At 43.2% G+C, this 23,691-nt stretch overlaps 1 protein-coding gene across 1 annotated transcript in view; it reads right to left on the bottom strand.

Moving 5' to 3' along the window:
- Positions 1-23,136, bottom strand: part of RAB3GAP2 (RAB3 GTPase activating non-catalytic protein subunit 2) — a 49,386-nt gene extending 26,250 nt beyond the window's left edge. The window contains exons 1-12 of the mRNA XM_084868852.1: positions 22,944-23,136; positions 13,056-13,126; positions 10,816-10,939; positions 9,341-9,422; positions 7,142-7,189; positions 6,988-7,063; positions 6,595-6,696; positions 5,254-5,353; positions 4,586-4,684; positions 2,486-2,634; positions 1,124-1,203; positions 908-997 (exon numbers count right to left, since the gene is read on the bottom strand). Of these exons, the coding sequence (XP_084724978.1) occupies positions 908-997; positions 1,124-1,203; positions 2,486-2,634; positions 4,586-4,684; positions 5,254-5,353; positions 6,595-6,696; positions 6,988-7,063; positions 7,142-7,189; positions 9,341-9,422; positions 10,816-10,939; positions 13,056-13,126; positions 22,944-23,058 (1,136 nt within the window). The 5' untranslated portion in view covers positions 23,059-23,136. The remainder of the gene's footprint in view (positions 1-907; positions 998-1,123; positions 1,204-2,485; positions 2,635-4,585; positions 4,685-5,253; positions 5,354-6,594; positions 6,697-6,987; positions 7,064-7,141; positions 7,190-9,340; positions 9,423-10,815; positions 10,940-13,055; positions 13,127-22,943) is intronic.
- Between the last annotated feature and the right edge of the window lie 555 nt (positions 23,137-23,691).

Below are 23,691 nucleotides of genomic sequence, written 5' to 3'. Positions count from 1 at the left end.
GGCGTTTGCCGTCTAATTTAAGTTCTTATCCCTAACCTGCTTTCTCTTTGCTAGATATCCCATCTTGCTGATACCAATGTTAATTAGCTTGAAGGGAAAATTTCCCTTCTAAATATTTCTCTTTAAGCTGCTCTTGGTCTATAACCAATCGTACTAGAACTGTAAAGATAAAAACAAAACAAAACAAAACAAACAAACAAACAAACAAACAAAAAACCCTAGGAGATAAACTTCAATAAGTTATGATAATATAATTAGTTACATCTCTTTAGGTGAAGAACATCATCTAAAAGGGGGAAAGGAGTGTTTCTACTTCCCTTCATGGTGGTACTTTATATTCAGTAATAAAAAATAAATTTTAAATAAAATCTAGCAAAAACCACCTCTTCTCCTCCCCAAACCTGACAGCACTAAAGATGGAGGTAAGCTAAGAGCCAAAGCCGGCCTTCTGAAGACGGCCTGAATGCAGGGCAGCTCCTGTTTTCTTTTTTTTTTTTTTTTAAGAAATTACTAAGTTTTATAAAATATAGTTTTACAGCTTACTGACAAACCAAACTATTTTTAACAAGATCATCAGCTATCACAAACTTGATGTTCCTGCGACTCAGAAGCTAAGTTTATAGGTGTCTGTAAAACAACCACACACACACACACACACACACACACACACACAAATACATACTGAGCCCCTGTGATGTCACAGGGAGACAGCAGTGAATGAAACGGGCAAAAACCACCGTCCTCATGGAGTTTACCTTCTACTGGAAAAATCATCCCACACCAGTGACTGTTAGCGGCTCCCAAGACTCATGGGATCAACGAATCAGCTGAGCTCATACAAAGACCCTAAATCCCACAGGTTGTTTCCAAAAATGACCACGATTTGAGAAGAGCATGGCCGACTTGCCTTACAGCTAACGGGGTGGCTGGTTCCACCTTCGGCTTCTGCTTTTGGACAGCTTCTTCCTCGTGCCTACTTTTCCAACCGAGCCAACCGCTGGAAAGAGAGAGTGTGGGGATAAAACCAGGGCTCGCCGAGTGTCCAAGTGCAGACTGTCACATCAGAAGCCCAAACCAAGCTTGACAAAGTAGATGCGGCTCAAGTTAATTGTTATGCAATTACCTGGCAGCATTAAACAGAGCAGAAGTGAGTTTGCTGGCAACGGCGAGGGCGACATGAGAGAGCAACGGCTGTGTGCTTCCCTGGAAGACAGAACACGTGCCAGCTGACCAAGGAACAGAATACTCTTTCTTTTTTTATATATATATTTTATTGATTTTTTTACAAAGAGGAAGAGAGAGAAATAGAGAGGTAGAAACATCGATGGGAGAGAACCATCGATCGGCTGCCTCCTGCACACCCCCTACCGGGGATGTGCCCGCAACCAAGGTACATGCCCTTGACCGGAATCGAACCCGGGACCTTTCAGTCCGCAGGCCGACGCTCTATCCACTGAGGCAAACCGGTTTTGGCCAGAATACACTTTCTAAACCTTTCTAAAGGAGGCCTGCTATAACGTTTGAAAAAGCTGGAAAGCCTGGATAGCAAGAACCTGTGCAGCTCCTTGAGGGGAGTATGATAGTAACTTTTTTCCAGGAGGTCTCAGTATCATCATAGTGTTACCTGGGCAGTGTCAAGGTCAAAGCCCCTGGCATTTTAGCTTTAGGAGCTCCCTCTTTATTATTTTTTTTTAAATATATTTTATTGATTTTATACAGAGAAGAAGGGAGAGAGATAGAGAGTTAGAAACATCGATGAGAGAGAGTCATCGATCAGCTGCCTCTTGCACACCCCCTACTGGGGATATGCCCGCAACCAAGGTACATGCCCTTGACCGGAATCGAACCTGGGACCTTTCAGTCCCCAAGCCGACGCTCTATCCATTGAGCCAAACCGGTTTCGGCAGGAGCTCCCTCTTTAAATTGTAACTGAGTTGAAATTTTTAAACTAGGATATGAAGATGGCATTACCGTAGCAGGGCTGTGGATTTCCCAACCATACACAACTGGCTCTTTGCCCTCTTTAAAAAATATATACCTACATATTTTACTAAAGTAAAAAGATAGGTTAGGCAATTCTGAGAGAGAAGGAAGAGCTGCCAAATCTAATTGTCCCCTGTTTTAAGGAGCCACTTTCACCACATGGATGACGACAGCGGGCAGCCAATTCTGTCCTGACAATCCTCACTGACACAAACCCGTGGGGGCTGGTCTGCACCCAGAGCTTCGGACCACCCCACAGTAACTCGGTGTCCATGAACATGGGCCATCAGAAACCAAGTTCAATTGTTTTACACTGACTTCAGTGCCTTCCAGTTAATGTAAAGAATTCAGAAGGAAGCGAGCTGAGATTCATATGAGCTTAGACTGAAACTCAGCAACGTACACTGCTTAACCTTTGTAAGGCTCAGGGACCATATCCATGTTCAGGCCAGTTGAAAACTTAGTCTGCGGCCTTCCCCATGATCAGGGGGGCAGCTCTTACCTCTAGAGCATAGAAGAAGCCAGTGAACGGGTTGGACCCCACAGTGATATACTGAGACATGGCAGGCGGGCTGTTCTTAATGGCCGCATTGAATCCACCGATATTGGAGGCAGTTTTCATCTGATCGAAAGGGGACAGCGTCATAATACCTAGTGATAAAGCGACAACAAGGCATGACCTGAGCGTGCTGAAAGGACGCTGTCAGTGAAGGCCATTGAGTGTTTACATCAATTCCATTCTAAGACACTAACATCTCAACGTAACAGATAAAAGTCATTTTTGAAAGCTACAAAATTGATACCATAATGTACTTGTAGGGTTAAAATTATACTCCTAAGTCCCCTAAGCTATGAAACATTCCATCTTCTCTTCGCTGCTCCCTCTCCCAGCGCCTCTTCCCGGAGCTGGCTTCTCCTCACCCTCATGTCTCAGTCTGAACGCCACTTCCCTGGACAGGCCTTTCCTCACAGGTCCCCCTGGGGTACTCTCTTTTAAGATGTCACCTGTCTTCTATTAGGACTCTGATAAAAACATTTATTTGGCAAAATTAATGTGAAAGCCTCTTTATAATATGTTGATAAGGGTTATAATACTTGGTATGAATAATCCTAGTTTTGAAAGCCTGTCTACATAACATAATTATGGTACATATACAACTCTCAATGAATGTTTACCAAAATGCCAATGATAAGTATTTCTAGATGGTAGAATGTAAGAGGATATTTTTTCCTTTTAACATATTTATGTATGACTTAAATTTTTTTTTTTAATATAATATATTTTATTGATTTTTCTCAGAGGGGAAGGGAGAGGGATAGAGAGCCAGAAACATCGACCAGTTGCCTCCTGCACGCCCCCTGCCGGGGATATGCCTGCACCGATGTACATGCCCTTGACCGGAATGGAACCTGGGACCTTTCAGTCCGCAGGCCAATGCTCCATCCACTGAGCCAAACCGGTTTGGCAGCACTTTTTTTTTTTTTTTTAATATGTCAGTAGTGGAACGATCCACCCTTTTTACTCACAAAGTGTGAACAGAAAGCTACTATATTTCTCTAGGACATTTACAAAGAGTTTTCTTCACCTTAAGAAGAAACTGAATAAAGTAGATGTCCACTTTATGACTTAATTTTTAACAAGCAAATATTACATTGATAAACAGAAAAAAATATTAAAACAGCATTTTCTTCATCTCCACCCCATTTCTACCACCTTAATTCAGGAGCCCATTACTTCTTACCATGATCACTACAGCTTCCCTATTGTGCTCATTTTCTCGTCTGACCCTTACAATCTCAACCTCTGAACGCCCTCCAACGTGGCTGTCCTAACAGGCTGACATGGTGTCGTGCTCTTGCTCACAGTTCCTCAGTGGCTCCCAGTGTGACTGTGGGCAAGGTCCAAGTGCCTCTTGCATAGCACAGCGGACCCTGCATAGCGCAGCCTGACTCCTGTTTCTATACTTGGCCTCGTTCTTGCCAGTTCTCCTGGGCACCCACTGCTTTTCCAGGAGACAATGCATTTCCACCCTCATGCCTACACGCAAGAATGCCTTCTCTGTGTCTGTTCTCTTGGTCAAGTCCTTCTTCTTCCAGCCCCAGATTAAAGTCCACCCCATCCCCCACTCCCTCAGTGCTGGAGCCTCTCCCTATTACACTGAAGCAGTCCACTGTCCACTCCAATGACTGTTAGGCTGTGGTCCTGTTCCACGGGTTTCTTCACACTCCACTCACACTTCCTGGCAGCAGCGACCATGTCTTCCCGACTCTATTCCCAATGCCCAGCACAGTGAGCCTTCAAATACTAGTTTCAAGGAGAAATCTGCTTTTCTCTATATTCTGCTGGCTTAAAGGTTACATTTTTAAAACACTAATCTATAGGGAAATTATATGGATTAAATTTGTCTGCAGAAAAATCAAATCAAATTGTGACAATGCTGCACAGTCCCGCCACTGAGGTTAAAACCCGTAACAATCCCTAAGTCTGAACCAACTATAAAAAGTCTGAACCAAGAATAAATCTACAGTTTGAATCAATGAGATCCTGCAATCCAAAGGAATAAAAAGTAAATTTCGAAAGAACTGAACTAGTAATGCTTACCAACACTAGCATGATCAACAATAGTGTCAACATCTTGCAGACCCCATTTCTTATAAGCTAATGGTGGTGGCTGGATGTTCTCATTGCCTGAAGCTGCAGCTGTCAAAGACAAAAGTTAGACAAACCAAACTTCACTCTGAGGAGTACAATGAAGTTTTATATTTTTTTAAAAATCATAAAAAATGCAATAACATTTTATGTTTTTATTGATTTCAGAGAAAGGAAGGTAAAAGGAGAGAGGGGTAGAAGCATCAATGATGAGAGAAAATTATTGATCAGATGTCTCCTGCACGCCCCCTACTGGGGATCAAGCCTGTAATCTGGACATGTGCCCTGACTGGGAATCAAACTGTGGCCTGGTTCACAGGTCGACACTCAACCATTGAGCCACACCAGCCGGGCTACAGTGACTATTTTAAGTGTCCCCAAGACAGTAAAAGTTTATAGTGGGCTAAATTTCAAAAATTATGAAATAGCTATAAAAATTCAACTGAATTCTGACGTAGTAGAAAAGTGTGTCTATTAGAGATGCACATTTTGCTGAATCCATGAACAAGCCTGTTGTTCCTGTGCTGGTCACACTCACCTCTGGCAACCGATAGGTTAAATAGGTTAAATGAAATTAGACAAACATCACCACAAGTTAGCTATTTCTTGCCAAGAATTACCTTTTGCTACCTGATTTCGACAAGCACGAAGAGACTGAAAAAGGCTAAACCCATCAATAGTCACAATGGCAGCAGGATATAAGATACTCAGCTCTTCATTCTACCAAAGAAAGAAGAAAATAATAAATCATTATTGCCAAATAAATGTATCCATTTTCCTATTAGAGCTGAATGTCATGAATATGTAAAGTAAAAAATACTGTGACAACAACTCTCAACCACCAACACAAAAAACAATAAGAACAACAACAAACAACACAAGCAGAGGAAAAGTAAAAATTAATGGAAAATTAATTTCAGGATGTTTTTGGCCAAGAAATTAAGATACTTCTCAAAAACAAACTTTTGTTCATGATGAATAATGCTTTCAGGATACAAGGTGAGATTAACAAAAAAGGTATATGTTTTATAAAAATAAAATAGTCATTGGGCAAATACAAACATTATATAAAAGTAGAAAGAAAAAAGGAAAACTCACCTGAAATCCCTGACAGGTCTCAGTGCATATCCTCACATATAATCATACACTTTTGTGTGAGAATATACCACATATATTATCCCATAACATGTTTTAATTATTCAGTAATATGTCAATGACTTTCCATTTTGCTAAGTGAACAAATAGTGTTTCATTGTGGCTATACAGCAATTAACTAGGCATTGCTTTACATTACTAATTAATTCTTTCTTAGAATTAATGGGTATTAATTTAGTCTTTCTTATAAGATTAATTTCTTCTATTACTCCAGTCCTTATAGCCTTAGTCTATCTATGACGCTAGTGAAGTCCCCACAGGCATATAATATATACACCTGTTAACTTCAAATCTTTTGGAAGAAGGGTGTTACAAAGAAGGATCGAATATATGGGATGTCCCCCAAAATTGTATACCTAAGTTTGAATAATTATTAATTCCAATGGGTTAAATCTGAAAAGAAAGAAACAACAATTGGGCTATCAGGAAAAGGTGTGTGTATACATTTTGGGGGGACACCTTGCACATATATTTTGATACCTAAACCCCGATTAAAACTATATAAAGTTATATAACATCACACTTTTGTTTTAAGTCACCATTCAATTCTAAAAATAAGAAACCTTTCTCGGCTTCTGACTGAAGTCTTTTATTTTACCGCAGAACAGACATGCAAACCTTCATTAAGTAAGTAAAAGCACGACTGGTATTCTCTTGGCTCAGCTGGAAATTGGTTGCATCTCAAGAATGTGACAGTACAGGTAACTACGCCAGCAGACAAAGACAGCTCTACCTCCCACCTGATGCAGAGGGAAGACACGACTTCAGGTAACGCCACTGGTACTTGAATGGGAACTCTCACATACCTGCTCGGTCACGCCCGGGTGCCGTGGGATCTCGTAGGTCCTGCATTTGAGCTGCAGCACGGGGTCCTCGTTCAGAAGCTGTGCGAGCAGCAGCACGCCGTTCTAGGAGGAAGCACAGAGGAGGGCCTGGCTCGATGTCTCACCAACATGCCTGAGCAGGTGTGGCCAGGCAGGGAGCACCACATCCCCAACAAGTTCTCCATGGACACCAGGCCCTCTCTCCCTCAGCTTCTCTTCTGGATCGCTCTTTCCAGAACTTTCTACCACTGCCCCTCCCCTGCCCAGCCTCCACCCCCATAAAGCATCAACTATGCGTCCCCAACTGGCAGGAATGAATCACAAATGAATAGTGGTGCCCAGCTGGCATTTCCAACCAGTGGGCCCCGGGCTCACCTCCGTGTAGAAGCGCACGGAGCCTGAAGTGAAGCCCAGCACGATGCAGGTCCAGTCAGGGCGGCCCGTGGAACTCCTGCCACAAAGGAGAGTCATGACCGGAACAGCCCAGCAGTCACAGCAAAGCACACAAGCCCCTCCTGTCCGTCCTTACCTCTTCTGGCTGGCCAGGGGGATGCACAAGGCGCTGGTGACATGCTCCCTGAGAACAAAGACAACAGCGTGAGCTTATCTCACGGATGAACTGCTTTTTACTTCTCTCTAATGTGACATTCAAGGGCAGTGAGGGCTGAGCTCTGCGGACCAGTCTGATTCAGCGTCTCAGTAAAACTCAGTAAGCACTGGCTGGTTTGGATCAGTGGATAGAGTAATGGCCTTCGGACTGAAGGGTTGCAGGTTCAATTCTGGCCAAGGGCACGTGTCCAGGTTGTGGGCTCCATCCCCCAGTGTGGGGCGCGCAGGAGGCAGCCGATCAATGATTCTCTGTCATCACTGATGTTTCTATGTCTCTCTCCCCTCTCCCTTCCTATCTGAAATCAATAAAAACAAATTTAAAACTAACAAACTGCACTGTAAGTAGGACCATAGGATCCATTCCCACGAAAGGCAATGCCACACTCACTTGAGGTTAATTTAAAAGCAGCATTTTTCATTCTTTATTGTCATGCAAAGCATAAAAGTAAAGAAAGCAAAACCGGTCGGCACACTGATTATGTACACAGAACTGAGACCGTATCAAAGCTCACCAGGCTGTCGCCACAGCCCACTCCCCTCTCTTTTCAGATTTTGCAGAAACTGGCCCTGATAACCTATCTCTAAGCACAGGTTAGGGTGGATGGTCCCTAACGGTTCTTGTCTCTGACATGTAGGCTTGGAAAATTTGTCAGGAGCTCAGAGATCAAACCTCAAAATTAAAATAACTTCTTGACTGACTATTATTTAACCAGTCAAACCTCAGGACCGTAAGGAGAAACTAGATTCCCATAAACCACGGAATCACTGAACAAAATCAATCTTTTTGCTTGTTGTCTTTAAAGGAATTCAACCATTATGTTCGCTTTGCATTCGGGACAGAAATGACGAGTGTTTAACATGCTTTCCAGGGGTCTTCAAACTACGGCCCGCGGGCCACATGCGGCCCGCAGAGGAGTCTGATCCGGCCCGCCAGGTTTTTTGGGCAGTGAGCGCAGCCGAGGTGTTACAGTAGGAATTAGTAGTTCATATAGTCCGGCCCTCCAGCTCTCTGAGGGACCGTGATCTGGCCCCCACTTTAAAAAGTTTGAGGACCCCTAAATGACTAAATGACTTAAGGAGAAATATTTTCTTTTCTTTTTTTTAAAATATATTTTATTGATTTTTCACAGAGAGGAAGAGAGAGTAGGATAGTTAGAAACATCGATGAGAGAGATCAGCTGCTTCTTGCACACCCCCTACTGGGGATGTGCCTGCAACCAAGGTACATGCCCTTGATCGGAATCGAACCCGAGACCTTTCAGTCCACAAGTCGACGCTCTATCCACTGAGCCAAACCGGTTTCGGCAATATTTTCATTTTTTGATAAGACTATCTACAATGTGCAGGCATGTACTATGGGCTTCCACTTGGCTTTCTTTTATCTGAATTCAAAGTCTACAAAATCGTATTCATTCTGATGAGAGAGCTTTGGGTGATAAAAATGTAATTCGAAACAGTTTGGGCTCCAGGTTGAGGCTAGCAGCTCCATCATGTAACCATGTTAGAGATCTGGTTACATGACTCTTACTGGGTCAGCAGGGACCCTTGAATTCACCAACTTGCTTTTTTGAAGTATTTGTGAGTTCTAAGAATTAATGTAGCCCTGGGGTGGTGAACACAAAAAACAATGTAGAGATGACATGTTATAAAAGTGAACACTTGAAACCTATATAACTTTATTAGCCAATGTCACCCCAATAATTAAAAAAAAATCAAAACAGAAATAAAATAAAAAAAAAGAATTACTGTAGCACTGTCCCCCTTAAGTCCAAGTTCAATGCCAGCAAAGCAGAGAAGACAATTATTGCTCTTGATTTTCTGGCTGAATAAAATTAGCACTGAAAGACGGCGGAAAAGACAAAATGTAGAAAAGATGTTAAGAAAAAAATTCTCTCTGACCTCTTCTTGACATCCTCTCCAAACAGTTGTGTGTGTTTTTAATTAATCACATGATGAGTCAAATTAAAACTTGCTAACTGAGTCATGCTCTATCACCTCAAAGTTGAAATGAATGTACATGTTCCAAAAGATGAAACTTCTTAATAGATGAGCTTACAATTCAAACAATTTCATATACGCATTTAACACACACAGAGGCAAAAAATTAATCGGTACCTACCCTTCTTCGACATTTAAAGAGCCACTCCAACCAACAGCAAATTGCATTTCTTCCTTTCCTTTATCACTATATTTCCATTTTGCTGAAAAATAAGTTATCATATAAAATCACTGTAATATACTAAAACAGTAATTTATAAATTTCACTCTTTCCCTTTAGAAGGATGAGTACAAAATTTAATAGTTCTGTATTAACAGATTTGGGTCATAAATATAAGAGAATGTCCAAAAATTTTAATAAGGTATTTATAAAACTCTACCCTTCGTCTCTCCTTCCTCCAATTAAATCCATATAATAAAGTTATTAATTCATATATACCCCCCAACCTATTTTATGTATAAAACTACGTTTATCTTTAGACGACAAAAAAAAAAAATTCCTATTAGATTTATGCTACTGGAGGGTAAATCTGCTTTATAAGGTCATCCCACAGCCATTCAATATAGGATCTTATCTTGATCAGTGAGATTTTCCTATGCTCTGTACACCCAAACCATAATTTTTTTCCTTATATTTAATAATTTTTTTTACATAGAGGAAGGGAAAGGAATAGAGAGTTAGAAACATTGATGAGAGAGAAACATCGATCAGCCACCTCCTGCACACCTCCCACTGGGGATGTGCTTACAACCAAGGTACATGCTCTTGACCGGAATCGAACCTGGGACCCTTCAGTCCGCAGGCTGACGCTCTATCCACTAAGCCAAACCGGTTAGGGCCCAAACCATAATTTTAACCTTCAGCAAACATCATGAGCTGAAAACATATGTCCCAAATAGGAAATGGCAGTACTGTGAGTCTTTAATTCTAGTTGACAATCTCCTTGCTCTTGTTATTACTGAAAATGGTCAATGGCCCTCTGAGCTCTGGCTGCCCTTGCAAAGACTGGGCAATGCCCAGCAATGTCTCCAAAGTGCCACAGAGAGATGGCTAAAGTGTGAGCAGCCAAGAAAGAAAAACTGAGATGAGGGGAAAAAACAGAAAAGGAAAAAAGACAAAGAAATATAAAAAAGGAAATACAAAGTTTTATACAATACACACTGAGTGGCCAGATTATTATGATCTCTGAACACATAATAATCTGGCCACTCAGTGTGTGTGTGTGTGTGTGTGTGTGTGTGTGTGTGTGTGTGTGTGTATTAGAGGCCCGGTGCATGAATTCGTGCATGGATGGGGTCCGGCCAGCCTGGCCAGGGGGAGGAGACATGGGCGGTTGGCTGGCCTGCCTGCTGGTTGAACTCCTGGTCAAAGGGACAATTTGCATATTAGCCTTTTATTATATAGGGTATATACTGAATGGCCAGATTACTATGCGCCCAGAGATCATAATAATCTGGCCACTCAGTGTATAACATAAACTTTTGAATGCCACCATATAATGCACCCAATAGAAATAACATATTTTGTTTTTAATACATATTCTGTTCTAGTCTATGCATTAAAATTAAGGCCACTGGAAAATAACAGATACTCACGCACTAGAAATACAGCTTTCTGCTCCCGAGCTATCACCATAAGATCATTGGTTGGCGATAAGGATAAAATGCAATCTTGAAGCCAGGAAGTTTTTTGTATTTTGCAAGTATTTCCTTCTTCTTCCTGTGGGTAAAATTGCCAAGACCGTATATGCAAAAAAATATCGAGAGTATTTCAATTTAGCTTGTCCACGCTGAAGGGCGAGGGGGGAGAAAAAAAGGGAAAGGAAATATTCCCAATTATTTTTATAAAGTCTCAATAATATTTCTTATCAAAACATGTTAAAGGTGCCCAGCAAAATATCCACTGCATACATACCTCAGCTTTGAATATTAATGCAAAAAAATTTTAATGCAAACAAATATAAACCAGCAAGACATGAAAAGAATATCACGTAAGGGCCACTCCGAAAATGACTATTAGAAAATGCAGTAATAATCCTATACCAGAGAAAGCCAGGCTGTCTATAGTCAGATAGCAAAAAGAACTGTCTGATGATTACGGCTGTAGGATCTGTGAACTATTTGCTACATCTGACACTTTTTTCTTTTTACTTGACCTGAAAGGTTTTTTTTCATTTTTTTCAAATGAGAAATCATTCATGCGTAGGTCAATTCCCAGAGTGAAAAAAAAATCAACAGATCTTCAAAGGCCTGCTCTGGGAGGTCCCTCTCATTCTCCTGTACTCCAGCTGCCCTGCTCACTCTACAGACAACCCACACAATCAGTTCTGGGTGTATTTCCAGAGAGGCTTTCTGCACATGCAAGTAAATACATTTATTATCTTTCCCCCTTTTTCTAACCCAAACGGCAGCTCAGTATATACAGGCGTTCACAGAAGTAGGTTACAGAAGAAGACAAATAATACAAAAACTAATAAATAATACAGGAGTGTGGGTCCGTCCCATGTCAGATGTTTTAGATGTTTCTAGTCTAAGTCCAAGAAACACCACCAACATCCTGGAACAGCCGAGATGAGGAAATCCCCTCGCCAGTCCGGGTCCCAGTGAACTAGTGTTGAACTCATTTGCTTACATAACGAACAACAAAGCTGGATTTCCAACTTGTCAAGAAAGCTGAGGCTGGAGAGCGGGCTGGAAAGCCCGGAGGAGAATGATCGGTGAGCACCAGCACACCCGGGGCACCGACAAGATGCAAGCTCATCGGATTGCTTTGTACCATCAAGGCATCTGCCTACCGGTTAGGTTTTCGGAACACTTCCCCCATAGTAATGGGACCCACAGTCACCAATACTGCTCCCTGGAGGGGACTGATTGTTCAACAACACCATCATTGGACAAGCTAGCTAATTTCCCAAGAGAAGCATGAAATTAAAAAACAAAACAAAACAGCACCACCCAGGACTACCTCGGCTTTCCACAAAGACTAGCCCTACCAATTACTAAAGTAACATTAAATGCACCCATTGGCTACAAGCATAACTCCTGTTGGGGCTTGGGGAGAGAATGTATAATTTTATTTAAATGTGGCCTAATGTAATATTTTAAACAATAAAAAAAAAAATCTGTCTGAAAAAAAAATAAATTAAAGTAGGGCAAGGCAAGAGGCTCTTTCTAAATTTCATTACTAACCTGATTACAGGTGACCCAACGAACAAAATTTACGAACACCATTAGTTACATAAACCTACAATTTCAATTTTTAAAACAATTTTCCCTCCTAATTTTAAAGGAACTTAATGATAATTCAGTAACTCTTAACGGTTTCACTTCCATTGGCAATTCAAGTAGGATCGATTCTATTACTATTTATTTTTAAGTTGTATGTATACTCTGATCTCATTTTAACAGAATTCTGTTTGCTCATTCATTCAATCTCTCTATCAGCATAAAGCTATGGCAAAATGCCCACCTGGATAAGCCCTTAAAGTCAATAACGAGACATGCAGGGAAGGTAGGTGTTAAGTTTGCTATCTGTTTCCATTCTGATTAGGTGGCTACATGTTGGCTACCGCATGTATTATACTTTTGCGTTTCATACATGGGCCAAAATTTGCTCTTATTCTTGTTCTGTCTTTGGTGCTGGCTCCACCTTTGGAATGGCTCATAGTCACAGACAGTATTGGAAATAACAACACGTATCTACTTAGTACAGTTAGGCACAAAAATGCTCTTGACAAAGATTTTAAAATGTCAGCCTAACACTGCAATGTGTCGCCCTCGCTGCAGAAGGAAAAAGGCCATGGTCAGAGAGCAGGCACACACTGAGAAAGACTCACGGGTTCCTGAAGAGCTGGCTCCGTCTCCTCCCATGCTCCCCAGCCATCGTCTTCCCAGTTCGTTGATTTACCTGTTTCAAAACAGATGAAAAGTATTTACAGGAAATGCAGAGCTTAAAGTCTTTTAAAACATTTTCTCTAACATTATGCTGAGTGAAATAAGCCAATCAATGAAAGAGAGACACCGCATGACCTTACTCATTGGTGGATGATAAAGAACATTATAAACTGATGAACCAAGAGACAGATATAGAGAAAGTAAAGCAACAGGCAGACTGTCAAATTACAGCGGGGAGAGGTAGATCAGGGGGAGATAACAGATCAACCGAAGGACTTGCATACATGCATATAAGTACAACCAATGGACATAAAACTCCCTCCCATACATACCCTCCCTCCCCAGAGTTTGGCTCAGTGAATAGAGCGTCAGCCTGTGGACTGAAAGGTCCTGGGTTCGATTCCCGTCAAGGGCATGTACCTGGGTTGGGGGCACATCCCCAGTAGGGGGTGTTCAAGAAGCACCTGATGGATGATTCTCTCTCATCGATGTTTCTAACTCTCTATCCCTCTCTCTTCCTCTCTGTAAAAAATCAATAAAATATATTAAGAAAGAAAGAAGGAAGGAAGGAAGGAAGGAAGGAAGGAAGGAAGGAAGGAAGGAAGGAAGGAAGGAAGGAAGGAAAGAAAGAAAGAAAGAAAGAAAGAAAGAAAGAAAGAAAGAAAGAAAGAAAGAAAGAAAGAAAGAAAGAAAGAAAGAAAGAAAGAAAGAAAGAAAGGGGGGACTTACTGTTAAGGTCGAAAGTAAGAATGGTTATTGTTTTAATATAGAAACATTTCCTGGAGATTGAGATTTGAGATTTGAGTCTTTTTGTGTGTGTGCCTTGGAAAATTACTGTTTGTTCTCTGGCAACCTAATTCGGTTAGGTAATCTCTCTATTCTGCTAATTTTTCCATTGCACCGAAAACAACTGCCTTATTGTGGGGCCAGGGGCAACTAGGCCATCCGTTTACACCGTTTGAGAACACTCACTGGCTCTGGTATGAGAAAGCAAAGTAACCAGCAAAGTTCGTAACCCTGAAATCCAATTTTTACATTGTTGTGAAAATAATGGATTTATCAAACTACCACAATCTTTGAAAACCATGCAGAATTTACAGCACTTGATGAAGGTCAGCTAGCCATTCATTCATCCATCCATCCATCCATCCATCCATCCATCCATCCAAGAAACATAGAATCTTTTTTGTCTTGAGACTGAGCTAAATGCTGGTGATACAAAAGCAAATAAGCCTTCAAACAGATTAGTCTGTGCACATGACCTCTGTTGAATGCTGTACAAAACCAAAACATGGAGACTGTGTTATTTCTCCTCCATCCTGGCATAAAGAGTACCTGACTCAATTCACAGATGACTCATCCGATCAAACAGAACACAGCAAATTGGGACTTTCTGCCGCTGCAGAGATCCAATATCTCTATATGCCACAATTCAACACATCCTTGGAAAAAATGCTTTCTTTTCTACAAGCTATCTGTGTTTATGACGGCTTAGCCATTTCTCCATGGCCCCTGGCGGGGGAGTTTCTATTAAGAAGTGGGAAAGAATTTAATCAGGCATCTCCGACTGTCACAGGAATACATTTTCCAAGTACAAACAGAGGTTAAAGGACGGTGAAACAAAGCTATCACTCGGGTAGCCTCGAGATGTTTTTGAAGGCCAGCCTAGAATCCCAAGCCTCTTTATAATACTGTAAGAAAATGCACTCCAAATTCTAGTCGTTTTAACAATGGGAAACATTTTAAAACAACCATCCGTCTGCAAACTGTGCACTGCCTTTGTGGCTATTTCTGTGCAATGCCAGTGACAGAATGTCTGCAGTCTCCTGACTTCTGTTAAAATCATTTGACCCTCTTTTGCAGGCGGCTGAAGTTCAAATCAACAGAACTGAGCAGAAAATTAGGAAAATGGCATTCACACGCACTGCCTTCATACAATCAGAGCTGGTCTCTTCCGCTGATCCCCCTCCTTCTCCAGGCAGTCCTAAGACCTCATCAAGGACGAGATCAAAGTAATGAATGAGGGATGACTGAAGTTTCAGGGTTGGCCCCACCCACAAATCAGAGGCAGATCGCTAGCTTCCAAGATAAACTTGAATCCCAATAAAATCTGATCCTAAACATCCTTTTCCGACCATCCATCACCCTTCTTTCTTTTTCTCCACTTGGACTCTTCCCTCACTGGTGGGCAAGCGTTAGTAGCACTAGCCAAGAAAAATACCATGCGAGCCACACAAATAATTTAAAATTTACTAGCAGCTGTATTTGAAAACTAGGTGAAATTAGTTGTAATGATATTTTATGTTAACGTTAATAGTGGAAGTATTATCGTTTCAAGATGCAATCTATGTTCACTAGCTCATGATATTATTTTCTGTGTTTTCCACACTTAGGCTTCGTAGTCTGATGTGTACTTGACACTTAGGGCACACCTCAGTCTGGGCTAGTCACATTTCAAGGGCTTGCCAGCACCGTGGTGGTGGCTACAGTATGAGAGAGACAGCCCAGTTCTTACCCTTATCGAGTTAACTATTAGGTCTCTGGCTTGGATAACCACCTTTACCCCTAAGGAGTTATATGACTTTGGACCATTTAATTAATCTCTTACTGCCTTGGCTTCCTCTTCAGCAAAATGGAGTTAGTAATTCTCTGTATATCTACTCATATATACAGTTAATATACACAAAGCACTCGGAGACACTCTTAAGTGCTGATAAAATGATCATTTTCCAAATACAACATCCTCGATTCCTCCTTCTCTGTCTCTGCCTCACACACACTGTCTCTACCTCTCCAGATTCGGCTCAGAGGAATCCTTTAGGAAGTTTGCTTGCATCCACCAATGATCTTTCTTGTGAAACCACAGCATTTGGCTGTATTTTTTCCCCCCAGGACTTAATTAAAAACTGTGTGGGTCATCTGTTGAATTGTCAACTTGTCTGATTTTTCATAAATATAGATGCCTCTGTCTATACAACTAAAGATTAAGCCTTGGAGGGCAGGGAGTGGGTATACTGTGTGTGTGCCAACACTTATACACACACATACCTAATCTTTTCACATTCTAGCCATCTTTCCTTGAAATTCATCCAAAATCAAGGATGTATTGAAGATTAATTTGAAGTAAGAAGACTGTCCACTTAAAATATTTTGTTAGTCCAACTCCTTTGCTGAATACCCTTCTCTCTGATGTTATACCACATCTTAAATCATACTTGCTCTCTTTTTGAATAAAAGAGAATTAACAAAAAGCAACTACCTACCTCCTCACTGACTAGTAACTTGACTTTTCAGTCCTTAACTTTTTTGTACCCAGCACTAAAAAAGATTAGAATAATTGGTAACATAAGCATAAACTCTTGTTCTTACCCTTATCAAGTTAAATGTTTTGCCTGAATAAATGAAACCAATGACTTCAACATATAAAATGTAACTACACCGCCTTCTGGAGAGAAGTTTTTCCCTGAATAGATCAGATTATACTAGCATGAAAAAACTGTTCAGTCTCTCACTTGATAAATGATATACTCACTGAACCCTTCACACCACTAAGAAAACACATTTTATCAACCATCAAAAAAAAAAATTACTGATGTCTTTTTTAGGGTTATTTCCAATGAATGAGTTATTCTACCAACAAAAGCTTAAATAAGAAATTCAACTTCTGCTTTCTATAGCGATTTTTAATTCCAAAAGTACATTATTCTGATTTGCTTCTGAACAGTCTGTCCTCATAAAACTCATAAACTGCCTGTATGTTTGTCATATAGTAAGAACCTGGCGCTGGAAAGGAAATTGAATTCTAGAAGTGGGCAATTAATTCGACAGCATTTGCTTTTTCCAATATGAGTATGTCAAGATCGAGAACTAAATGAGACACTGAAATCATTAAATGTTAGGAAAAGAAAAACTTAATCTAATCCCTATGGCCTAATGAAAGAGCTTATTAGCACGGAGGCAAATTCATTTCCGTTCTTCCGGAGACAAGAAAAAGAGGGATTATGTACTTGTTTCTATAAAGAGGAAGAACCTCTAGAAAATATGGCATACACGTTGGTTGCAGGCACATCCCCGATAGGGGGTGTGCAAGAGGCAGCTGGTCAGTGTTTCTAGCTCTCTATCTCTCTCCCTTCCTCTCTGTAAAAAATCAATAAAAATAAAAAAAAAATTCAGGGGATCCAATAACATTTAGTTGGGCTTTCCAGGCCATGATTAGGAAAGTATCATGTAGCACTACAAAGTTAAAAAAGAAAAAGAAAAGAAAAGACTAAAATCATGGAGAATCTGCTTCTGGATTGCCTATGCCTCCGAATTATTAATATTTTTCTATTTCTAAGGAGATGGAAAGGAGAAACTAAATTTCATATTAGCATTTTCTTTCAGCACATAAAAATGTGCAGCAATCTAAAATGACGAGGCCATCCCATTTTCAACAGCTGGGATTTAGCTCTTTCAAATCCCATGATTAAATCAGACTGGATCCGTAAGGTCCCTTTCGGTTCTAGAATTCTAATGACTCATATTGTCAAATATGTGACTCATATACATCCCATAAGAACACATGTTCTGATAGCCAATTCACAAAGTGACAGAATTGAAAATATCTTTAGGCAGAAAGAGGTTTATTAAATATGCTCCCTTTGCCCCAAAATGTGAACTCTTCTGACCTAACTTAACAACAACAATAAAACAGACTTGAAGAACTTTAATATGCCCTCTTTTCTGTTGTATTATTTGGTTTTCAAAGGAAGGGCAATAATTTGTTAGAAAGAACTTATATCTCTCTCATGATCATTTCCTACAACTTCATACTTATGTTACTGATTTATTGCATCCGAAGCAGCAAAGACAAGCCTAGCTAATCAGGCAAGGGAGGGTGTGCCATTATGAAATGTAGTTGAAGGTGTGTGAATACTGCCAGCTAAAACTAATTCTGAATATTCTAAAGAAGCCAATTCAACATCTTTCTTATTAAACCCATCCTAATATTCAACTACTGTCCCTATGAGAAAGCTTCCCTTTAATCCTTCAAATACCAGCAATTATGATAGATTATCACTAACATAAACCACTGAGAAAACAGTAGGGTTCGATGTTTCCTTTAAAGTGACAGAGGACAGCCTCATTTTATAACTGAAGATAAAAGGTAACCACATCATGTTGCTATTCTCTGATAACTCAGATACCCAGGTACCAGCTAGCGCTATATCTATGGCAGCTGCTCACATTAAAATAAAAGAATTATTAACCCAATTGATAAGCCTCCCAAATTATCACTTATCTAGGACAAATAATTCATGACAAGTAAGTTCTCTTTCTTTCGGATACTCTAGACCAGGGGTCCTCAAACTTTTTAAAGTGGGGGCCAGATCACGGTCCCTCAGAGAGCTGGAGGGCCGGACTGTATGAACTACTAATTCCTACTGTAACACCTTGGCTGCGCTCACTGCCCAAAAAACCTGGCGGGCTGGATCAGACTCCTCTGCGGGCCGCATGTGGCCCGCGGGCTGTAGTTTGAAGACCCCTGCTCTAGACATTACCTGAGGTAAGAAATTAAAACGATATGAGCTAGGAAAAGAAATAATCTCATGATTTCTGCTTCCCAATAAAGTAATCACTTATAACAATAGCAAAGTGGAGAAAATCAAAGTCAAATACCATCAGCAATTTAAGGCAGGTACTATGTTTTTAAAATGTATTTTTTATTGATTTCAGAGAGGAAGGGAGAGGGAGAGTAACATCAAAGATGAGAGCGAATCACTGATCGGCTGCCACCTTCACAATCTTAGGGATAGAGCATGTGTCCTTGACCAGAATTGAACCCGGGATCCTTCATTCTACAGGCCGACGCTTTATCCACTGAGCCAAACCACCCAGAGCAAGACAGGTACTATTTACCCCACTCAACTAACTTCATTATTACTCTATAGATTTCACCCTCACAAAAATTTAGGTTCAGTTTTGTGTGTTTTTTTTTGTTTTTTGTTTTTTGTTTTAATAAAAAGCTCTTTACAAAACCTGATGTTTTGCAAAAGATGGCTCGGAGGGATTACTGAAATCCAAGGCCCTAGCCTTTCCCAGAATTCCAAGTAAACTACCCGCAGCAGGGCAAGCTATTTCCCTGATTTTTATTTATAAATTAAAGCACCATTTGAACTATAAAATATAGTCTTGGCAAAGGGGCTCACTGGGTGAGAGGTTCTTTCTCCATTTACTTTCTACCTGAACTGATGTCAGCCATAATAATACCAACAAACACAAACCTAAGAATTTGATTTAAAAGGGTAATAAATTAATTATCTTCAAACTCATAGGCAAATTAACCTAGATGTATGGGGTTTGATTACACCCCCAACTACCTGGATTGAGTTATAAAGCTACTCTTCGCTGTGTGACCTTGGACCACTATTCAAATTGTACGTGCCTAACTTTTAGCACCTACAACTGTGCCATGCAGTATGGCAGCCAACAGCCACATGGGGCTATGTAAAGTAAATAAAATTAAAAATATAGTTCCCTTGGTGGCACGTGCCACGTTTCAAAGGCTCAACAGCCCGATGTGGCTAGAGACTGCCACACTCGACAGTGCAGACACGGTGATGAAAACAAGCAAGATGACATGATTGAGAGCAGCAAATGAGACCGAGGGAGCAGGAGTGACTACTTTAGATTCGATGGCGGAGAGGGCCTCACGGAGATGTTGACATTTGAGCTGAGACTTGCATGACAAGATGCAGCTGGCATGCAAAGACCTGCAAGGAGCATCCAAGGCAGAGAAAAGGGCAAGGGCAGAGGCCGCTGGTGCCAATATGCTCGGCTGGTTTAACAACACAGAGTATGTTTGAAGCATAAGAAATAAGGGAGAGGAGCATGAGGTGCGGGAAGTGGCAGGAGGCGGGGCCTCAGGGGTCTTGTAAGCCAGGCAAGAAGGTTGGATTTTATATGTAAGTGCAATCGGAAGCACAGAGATTTCTAAAGAGGGGAATGTTACCATCTAAACGATGTCTAAGAACTCATTCTGTCTGCCTTTGAGAACTAGTTACAAGAAACCAAGAGTGCAAGCAGGCAAATCTGGTAGAAGACAGGTGCCATTGTCCAGGTGAGAGCAAGATGGTGACTGGGACTAGGAGAGTGAGCTAAAGGGACTGTGTTATTTTTCTCTGCGTCCCATCTATAGTCCTGTGTCTACTCTCCTTCACACCTCGGCTCCTTGAAGTAGTCAACTTCCTTTTTTAACTCCTCATTATCCTGCAGATATACTTTCTGCCACCTCCTTTCCTGTCCTAACCCCCAGTCACCTCCACCTTCCCCAGACCAACAAGCACGTCTCTATCCTTACCTCAGCTCACCTCTGCTGCATTTGCAACAGCTGACTGCTCTGACCTCTCATCCATGTCTCTCCTCCATCAGCTGCTGAGGCATTCAGCTCACCTACTTTCCCTCTCTCTTATTCTTGCTCAGTCTTCTTCCAAGTAACCCCCACCGGACTCAAACTTGAGTACTCAGTTCAAGTCAACTATGCAGCCACCCGCTGCAAAAGATATTTCCGCCAATGATGGACCGCATGTATATGATGGTGGTCTGTAAGACTGTAACGGAGCTGAAGAATCCTCACTGTCTAGTGACTTTGTGGCCATCTTAACCTCACAGTACAATGCCTTACTCAGTGTTTGTGGTGCTGCCAGTCGTATGAAATATGGCACATACAGTTACAGCAGCAGGCTGTACCACCCAGACGAGTGTAAGTACACTCTATGCTGTTCACACAACAACACGACCACCTAACCGTTGGGTCCTAACGGGACATGACTGTATGCATAAACCTTGAAACTCATCGGACACTGCTAACTCTCAACATCTCTGAGCCAGAAGTCCTTACTAAGCTTTTGACCTCTATATCTGGTGTTGGACTGGACTCCTTACTTGGGCATACCACAACACTTAAAATGCAGAAGGTCCAAAACTTACCTCCTTCCTTCTCTCATTATATTCCCTTGCTCAAGTCAAAAGCCCAGAGGCATTCTCAACTCCTCTCACTCATCGGCTATAAGCCCACCCCCAGGTCCTGCAGATTCTACTTCCTTCATGCTCTCTAATCCAGCCCTCCCTCTCAAGTCCTGCTCAGGCAGCTTTGGTTCAAGCTCCCATCACTTCTTGCATGGATTATTGGAATAGAATCCCAACCAACTCAACTTCCTAGCTCTCCTGCCCGTGGCTGTGGAAGTATGTCATAGCGATTCAAAAACTTCGCTGACTACATCAAGTTCCAATCTGACCATCCACGCATGTCGCTCCTCTGCCTAAAGCCTTTTGGAGGCATCCCACTACTTCCAGGAGGCTTCTCATGATCCAGCTTCCTCCCTGTTACCTTCACAGTCTCCCCACCCCAAACCCCACCCCACCCCCAGTCCCTCCCATTCTCCTCTTCCGGGTTTTCTTAGTTCTCGAATGCCCTGTCATTTATTTCGGCCATCCTTCCTCCACACATGTCATTACTGCTCCCTTACTCATCCAACTGCTACTTCAAAGGTAGGCGTCCATATTCCCACTTCAGGAAGTGTCCCAAGGGCCTCATAAAAATACAGAAGATGTGCGTTTATAAGTATATTCATCCATGCACATAGCTCTCTCTCACTGCATAGTAGCTGCCAGTGTATCTGTCCCAGGAAATTATTAGCGCCAAGAGAACAGAGACCACCAACCTTGTTGGATTTGTAGCGCTAGAATAAGTACTCAGTCAGGTTTGATAGCCTGGAAATTAAAAAAAAAAAAAGGGGGGGGGGGTGGGTAGGGTTTATTTGGTGGGCCTTTGATCACCATCCCAGCACAGCTCAAAGTGACAGCAGGTGCTTGCTGCTCAGCCCAAAGTGCTACTTCCGGTTGGAAATGGGAAGAAAACACAACACAAAACACACGCCCTTTCCAGAGGAGGCACTGAGGACAGGCCGAGGAGCTGGGCAGTGACTCACAAACCTGCCTGGGGACCTTACCCGACGCGGGCAAAGGCTGCCCGCTCTTTGGTGATAATAATGGTGGGAGGCCTCCCCTATCAATGAACGTACGTGGGAATGCCACGCTACATGCGGTTTTAGTGCTTGCTGTGGGTTCTCGCTCCCTTCCTGACAGGCTATTACCCTGACTTAGGAGCCGCTTACTCACACCTTTGCAGCCAGCCACTCGCTTGTCAATCAGCCATTTGGTCTCTACATCTGAAGGTGGGGGGGGGGGGGGGGGGTAAGGGGACTGGGAGAAGAGGGCGAGAGGGGGAAGATAAACACTTCTGGAAGGGGGAATGACAGAAGGCCGGGGACCCAGGGAAGGGGGAGCCAGACCTAGGATTGGGGGAGCCAGGGATGGGGGAGCAGGACCCAGGGAGGGGAGAGCCGGACCCAGGGAGGGGGGAGCCGGATCCAAGGAGGAGGGAGCCGGATCCAGGAATGGGGGAGCCGGACCCAGGAATGGGGGAGTAGGACCCAGGGTGGAGTAGCCGGGGGTGAGGCGGTATCGGGTTGTAGCGCCGACAGCTGTCATCAAGGCGCGGGGCACACCGGGTGGGCAGGCAGGCAGGCGGGGGCGATGGAGAGGACACTCGCCAGGGGTGGGGGCTGGGGGCCGGGGGCCGGGCCGGACGGAGCCCCGAGGAGGCAGGACGAGGCTGGGGGCAGACGGCGATGTGTTTAGGAGACACCGGGCGACAGGCAGGCGACCCCCACGCCGCCGGGCGGGCGGAGGGGACGTGGGGGCGCGCCGGGCAGGGGTCCCCGCGGGGAGGAGAGGAGGGGGCAGGGCGCGGGGCAGAGAGAGGGAGCCCGGGGGCAGGGGGCACTTACTGGGGTCCCTCCGCAGGGCGCCGAGGGGGGTCTCCTCCCGCAGCTGAGGGAAGAGGAAGTCGCGGGCGGCCTGCAGGTCCTGGAAGTGGCAGAACTGGACCACGGAGCAGGCCATGGCTCCCGGCGGCCCCGCCGGGCACTCACCTGACCGACCCGACCACGCCCTGCCCCCTGCCCCCCGCCGCCGCCCCGCGGTGGCCGCCGCCGCCGCCGAGCCCCAGAGCTGCTGCCACGCAGGGGCGGGGGCACCACACCGGAAGCTGTCAGCGCACGCGGCTGCCCCGCCCCCTCTCGCACTGCGCAGGCGCAGAACGCCCCCCGGCAGGCCAGGTCCGCGTCACGTGACCGGCGGCGGCCCCCGGGGTCCCACGCCGACGTGGAAGCCTGGCACGGACTCCAGGGCGCGTTCTCCTCCCGGGAACAAACCCCGTTATTCATTCTGGCTAATTCTGGCTGTTGTCCCCTGTCACTGAAGCGATCTTTTTTTTTTTTAAGTATATTTTATTGATTTTGAAGAGAGAGGGATAGAGAGTTAGAAACATCGATGAGAGAGAATCATGGATCAGCTGCCTCTTGCACACTCCCCACCGGGGTCGTGCCTGCAACCAAGGTACATGCCCTTGACTGGAATCGAACGTGGGACCCTTCAGTCCGCAGGCGGATGCTCTATCCATGAGCCAAACCGGTTTCGGCTGCTGAAGCGATCTTATGAGGGCTTTGCTATAGGCAAGATCCTGACAGTTGCAGA

This window comes from Pipistrellus hanaki, assembly GCF_964339955.1.
Source record: "Pipistrellus hanaki genome assembly, chromosome: 20".
NCBI lineage: Eukaryota > Metazoa > Chordata > Mammalia > Chiroptera > Vespertilionidae > Pipistrellus > Pipistrellus hanaki.
Note: the sequence above shows the minus strand (reverse complement) of the source record. Positions and strands in the feature narration are given on the sequence as shown.